This window comes from Nematolebias whitei, chromosome 19, assembly GCF_014905685.2.
Source record: "Nematolebias whitei isolate Nwh7 chromosome 19, NemWhi1, whole genome shotgun sequence".
Classification (NCBI taxonomy): Eukaryota; Metazoa; Chordata; class Actinopteri; order Cyprinodontiformes; family Rivulidae; genus Nematolebias; species Nematolebias whitei.
The window spans coordinates 23564955-23570843 of NC_056516.1; the positions used below are offsets into that span (position 1 = coordinate 23564955).

Genomic DNA, 5889 nt, shown 5'->3' on the forward strand with positions numbered 1-5889 from the left:
GAGCCCTCACGCGCGCACACAGAGGGCCAGCCCAGAGGAAGGAGCGCGCGCAGCAGATCTGTGATCAGTGGAAACGGACGAATGTCTGCACAGCAAGCGAAGCAACAAGAGTGACAGATTTAACTGCGAATTTAGAGCTAAAATAAGAGTTTTTTCTTTCATAAAAACAAAAAAAATTAAACATTAAAACTCAGTTCGTCTCACACAGGAACCCGCTCTGAGTATAAGCTCATAGGCTCTCGCGCATGTGCAAGCTGCAACACTTGGACGGAGCGGTGTGAACGACAGGAAGGAGAATGATTAAGATGTGTGACATCCGCGTCTTCCTCCAAAAAACTAACTAAATAATAAATAAAAGGTTACCCACATACAAGAATAAAGGCTTTAAGACCACCCACTTCATCACCAACTCATGTAATCATGTGAAGTTCTGAAATATTTGACAATAAATGTCTCGGTGTGGCTCCTCTGCTCAGAGTTGAGGGTCTCTGCTGCCACCTAGTGGTCACACAACATATCTGCTCTCAACGAGCAGCGTTTCTGCAAGTTTTGACTTTTAAACACCAGCACGACTCAAATTTAAGACATACACGAATTACAAAAATTATGAGTCGCTGTAAAACTTTTTTTTTTTAAGTTTTTACAAAAATAAAACAATTCCACATAATAGGTGCACTTTAGAAAGTGTCACAGAAAAAGAAACTGGCACAAAAAAAACGATGAAACAGGTGTTGGGGTGAATATTTCTTTGTTGTAACTGCTTCTTGGCAGTAAATCTATCCAAGGAAAGCCAGGTGGTTTTCCTCTTAAAAGGTATTTGTTAGGAAAATGAAATTGTGGGTTGAATAGCGGTGTGAAAAACTTGTCAAATCTGCTCTGTTAGTTTATTCTGTTATGGAGACAGAGTCTTTGTTTGGTGTTGTTAGTTAGATTGGATGATATAAACTAAAGAGATATTAGCAATTTAAATATTTATTAATTTAATAAACAAGGACCTCAGTGTCACGTGGAAGAACCATACACAGCCACACCAGCCTGGCACCTCTTGCTCATTCTGCTCACACACTGCTGTTAAGAGGGCATCACATTCTCAATCAGCATTTATCGCAAGTCAGCCAATATGGATGTTTTGGTCACTCTGGAACAAACAACACACCCAAGAAGGTTCCACAGGTGTTCAGTGTGGTTGAAGTAGACACTGGAGGCAGGCCAGTCCATCCTCTACACCAAGGGTGTCAGTCTCACTTACAAAAGGGGGCCAAAATTAAAACCTTTTTCAAATTAAGGGCCAGTTTCAGAATCTACATAAACTCAAATCAGATACCCAACATCTTGTCTTGGTCACAGGTTCCTCAGCAAGTGTTTGATTGGTCTCATTTGATGTTCTCTATTGAACTTTCGACATCATAAAACAAACCGGATTCCAAAAAAGTTGGGACACTAAACAAATTGTGAATAAAAACTGAATGCAATGATGTGGAGGTGCCAACATCTAATATTTTATTCAGAATAGAACACAAATCACAGATCAAAAGTTTAAACTGAGAGAATGTATCATTTTAAGAGAAAATCTGTTGTTTCCAAATTTCATGGCGTTAACAAATCCCAAAAAAGTTGGGACAAGTCCATTTTTACCACTGTGTGGCATCCCCCCTTCTTCTTACAACACTCAACAGACGTCTGGGGACAGAGGAGACCAGTTTCTCAAGTTTAGAAATAGGAATGCTCTCCCATTCATGTCTAATACAGGACTCTAACTGTTCAATCGTCTTGGGCCTTCTTTGTCGCACCTTCCTCTTTATGATGCACCAAATGTTCTCTATAGGTGAAAGATCTGGACTGCAGTCTGGCCATTTCAGTACCCGGATCCTTCTCCTACGTAGCCATGATGTTGTGATTGCTGCAGAATGTGGTCTGGCATTATCGTGTTGAAAAATGCAGGGTCTTCCCTGAAGGAGATGACGTCTAGATGGGAGCATATGTTGTTCTAGAACTTGAACATAGTTCTCTGCATTGATGGTGCCTTTCCAGACATGCAAGCTGCCCATGCCACAAGCGCTCATGCAACCCCATACCATCAGTGATGCAGGCTTCTGAACGGAGTGTTGATAACAACTTGGGCTATCCTTGTCCTCTCTGGTCCGGTTGACATGGCGTCACAGTGTTCTGTAAAGAACTTCAAATCGTGACTCATCTGACCACAGAACAGTCTTCCATTTTGCCACACTCTATTTTAAATGACCCCTGACCCAGTGCAAACGTCTGAGCTTGTGGAGCTTGCTTAGAAATGGCTTCCTCTTTGCACTGTAGAGTTTCAGCTGGCAACGGCGGATGGCACGGTGGATTGTGTTCACTGACAATGCTTTCTGGAAGTATTCCTGAGCCCATTCTGTTATTTCCTTGACAGTGGCATTCCTGTTTGAGGTGCAGTGACGTTTAAGGGTCCGGAGATCACGAGCATCCAGTAGTTTTACGGCCTTGACCCTTACGCACAGCGATTGTTCCAGATTCTCTGAATCTTTTGATGATGTTATGCACGGTTGATGATAACTTAAAAGTCTTTGCTATTTTATGCTGGGTAACACCATTCTGGTATTGCTGCACTATTTTTCTGTGCAACAATGGTGGAATTGGTGATCCTCTTACCATCTTGGCTTCTGAGAGACACTGACACTCCGAGAAGCTCTTTTTATACCCAATCATGTTGTCAGTTGACCTAGTTAGTGTTAATTGGTCTTCCAGCTGTTCATTATATGCTCAATTTCCTTTTTCCAGCCACTTATTGCTACTTGTCCCAACTTTTTTGGGATTTGTTGACACTGTGAAATTTTGAATCAACATGTTTTTCCTTTAAAATGTTACATTTACTCAGATTAAACTTTTGATCTGTCATCTATGTTATATTATGAATAAAATATTGACATTTGCCATCTCCACATCATTGCATTCAGTTGTTATTCACAATTTGTTTAGTGTCCCAACTTTTTTGGAATCCGGTTTGTAGAAGATTACTGAAAACATTCAAGTAATGTTTTCATTAGGGACCCCCCCATCTCTCTGATCTGCTACAACCGTATGTCCCACCACGTTCCCTGAGGTCAGCGGACCAGTTGCTCCTCACAGTTCCAGGAACTCGTCTTAATCGCAGAGGTGACAGGACCTTCTCTGTAGCAGGACCAAGACTCTGGAACGAGTTACCTCTGCTGCTCAGACAGGCCCCCTCCCTCTCGGTTTTCAAGTCCCGTTTAAAAACTCACTACTATTCAATAGCTTTCAACATAAGATGATCTGCGTTTTGATCCTGTATGCTCCACACTGGTTTGTCATTATCTGCATCGTTTTTTGTCTATATTCTGATTTACCTCGTTTTGTATTTTGCTTTGTGTGTTACCTGTTGTTTTGTCTGTACAGCACTTTGGTTAGCCTTGTTGCTGTTTTAAGTGCTTTATCAATAAAGTGGTATGGTATGGTAGAAGTGTTTTATGTCTCCCATACCATCTTGGGGTGCCAGATGTCAACAAGGGTCACATTTGGCCCCCGGTCCTTGAGTTGGACACATATGCTCTACACTCTCAAATTCTTGAGGCCGCCTCTAACGAACCCACAGTTGGGATGAGCAGTCATCTTGTAGGATAGACTTGGGACTAAAGTAATTGCTCACAGGCACCTGATAGTCAGTACCCAGGGCTCATTTCAAACGTCCAGCAGAATAATCTGTTTGGAAGAGACTTGGAAAGTTTTTTTTTTTTCATGAGTACAACCAACAAACATATCTCTGCTGCTGAACCCCAAAATGCATTTTCCTTACAAATGTGCTTCCATCAAGGGGAAAACAACTTTCTAACAAACAAACAAACAAAGGATGCAACTACGTGTATTTTAGCACCTAAAATAGAAAAATTAAACATATTTCAAACCTAAAAAGCCTAAAAACGTTACTTATTACTTTTAAGACCTTGCAGAAACTTTATTAAATAAGTCAGCGTCTCCTAAAAAGCAAATAAAAAAAGAAAGCATATTTTATTAAATAACAAAATTAACTTTATTGCTTATAAAAAAGAAGATATTCCTTTTAAATCAACCTTGTACAGGAGACAAAAGGGACAGAGGCTCAGTGATTCCTTGAAAGGGATTTGTCAAAGGAACAACAAAAGCGCTTTACATACAATGATTTCTTAATGCCAGAGCGAAGTGCCCCGGCGTCACGGACATGTAGCGTGTCGATATGCCAGGAACACGTGCAAGATCATCCGAACAAGACTCAAGGCTCCAGCAGGGGTATGAATCCCGATAAGACGGTGCAAAACAAGTCTTTTAAATACATCCAAGTTGCACAAGCAGCATCAGAATATTAACACTGAATTACAGAATGTGCATTTGTAAAGATTCACTGTAGTGTGTGGTGATAAAACTGTCCATCACAGCTGGCTCAACATCTGCTAAAAGGCGTGCGACAGCGTGTCATCTCATGTAGTACGTAATGGCTCGTAGGGTGTAGAGCAGGGCGGCCTGTAGCCGAGCTTCCATCACGATAAGGTTAGCGTGAACCTGGAAAAAGAACGTGAAAGGACAAACACACGTCACTAACTTTAGGTAACTGGGTGAAACCGTTTCAACTCCTCACGCTAAAGCTTCTTCCTCTGATGACATTTATAAAAAGGAGAAAAAGGACATTTGGAAATGCCAACGATTCATTCTTCGCAGGGACCTAATGTCGGCGGAGGTCAAGCCGGGTGCACGCCGGAACTCGTTCGTACCTTCTCAGAGTGTCTGAAGTGCCTCCAGAAGGCGTGGTAAACACGAGCTGTGGTCTGCTCAGGATGACAGGCCATGGTTTTGACGAAAACCTTCAGGGAGCGCTCCAACAGCACGTTCACGCTGCCGTAGTCGTAGTCGTCGTAGCTGCACGCGCCGGGCAGGAAAGAAAAAGTTAGGACGGCAGAGGAAGCTTAACTCGGGTGAGTGTTGAGGACGTACTCACCGAATCCCGTAGAGGCAGTGGATGTAGTTCCAGAGAGCTTTCCTCAGGGTGTAGGTATCTACATCTTCATGCATGGCCATCCTGTGGTACGTCAAGCTGCTCACAACCTGAGGAGTTGCATCAGAAGTTAATCAAAGCAGCTGTTTTACATCTGCACACCAATAAATATCCACAATCAGCTCTCGATCTCCATAAATCACCTTGTTACAAGATAACCAGTTAAAACTTCAGCTGGTTTTCCTCAAAAAGAATGAAATCCTCTAAAACAAGAACTGAAAGACTTTTTGTTGCTACAGATGTTTACAGCTGTGATAGTTGCCAAAGAGGAAATGACTCAATCTGACCCTAGGGTACAAACTGGTGCCTACACGTTTGTTTCAGGTCCTGTATTGTTCTGGTTCTTTGAAACTGCAGCGCGTTTAATTTTTACGTCTTCTGGAAGTCGAGTTCTACAGAACCCATCTCTGAGAATCACTGAGGGCGATTTTTACTCCTGAAAGAGTTTCATTTAAGATCAAACTCAAGTATAAGCGAGGAGTATAGAAAAGTTGGCAGTAGGTGCTGTGCAGCAGCTGCCCCCCATTTTTTTTTTTTTGCACAGATGAGTTTCATACAAGACAACTCTTCCACAGGCTAGTGGGGAAAATAAAGTTGTCGGGCAAACTTTAATAAAAAAATGTAGCTTATTTTTCTCCATTTAGCTTGTAGGTTTGCCTAAACCAGTGGTTCCCAACCCTGGTCCCTGAGGAACACCACCCTGCATGTTTTAGCGGTCTCCCTGCTTCAACACACCTGATTCAATTACTTCCTCAAGTTAATCAACAAATCATTCAAATCAGGTGTGTCAAAGCAGAGAAACATCTAAAACATGCAGGGTGGTGTTCCTCAGGGACCAGGATTGGAAACCA

At 42.1% G+C, this 5889-nt stretch overlaps 1 protein-coding gene across 2 annotated transcripts in view; it reads right to left on the reverse strand.

The window, feature by feature from the left end:
* Positions 1–4216: 4216 nt before the first annotated feature.
* sesn2 (sestrin 2) overlaps positions 4217–5889 on the reverse strand; it is an 11822-nt gene continuing 10149 nt past the window's right edge. For both annotated transcript variants that reach the window (XM_037693276.1, XM_037693277.1), the window contains exons 9-11: positions 4982–5088; positions 4758–4902; positions 4217–4548 (exon numbers count right to left, since the gene is read on the reverse strand). In XM_037693276.1, the coding sequence (XP_037549204.1) occupies positions 4462–4548; positions 4758–4902; positions 4982–5088 (339 nt within the window). In that variant the 3' untranslated portion in view covers positions 4217–4461. The remainder of the gene's footprint in view (positions 4549–4757; positions 4903–4981; positions 5089–5889) is intronic.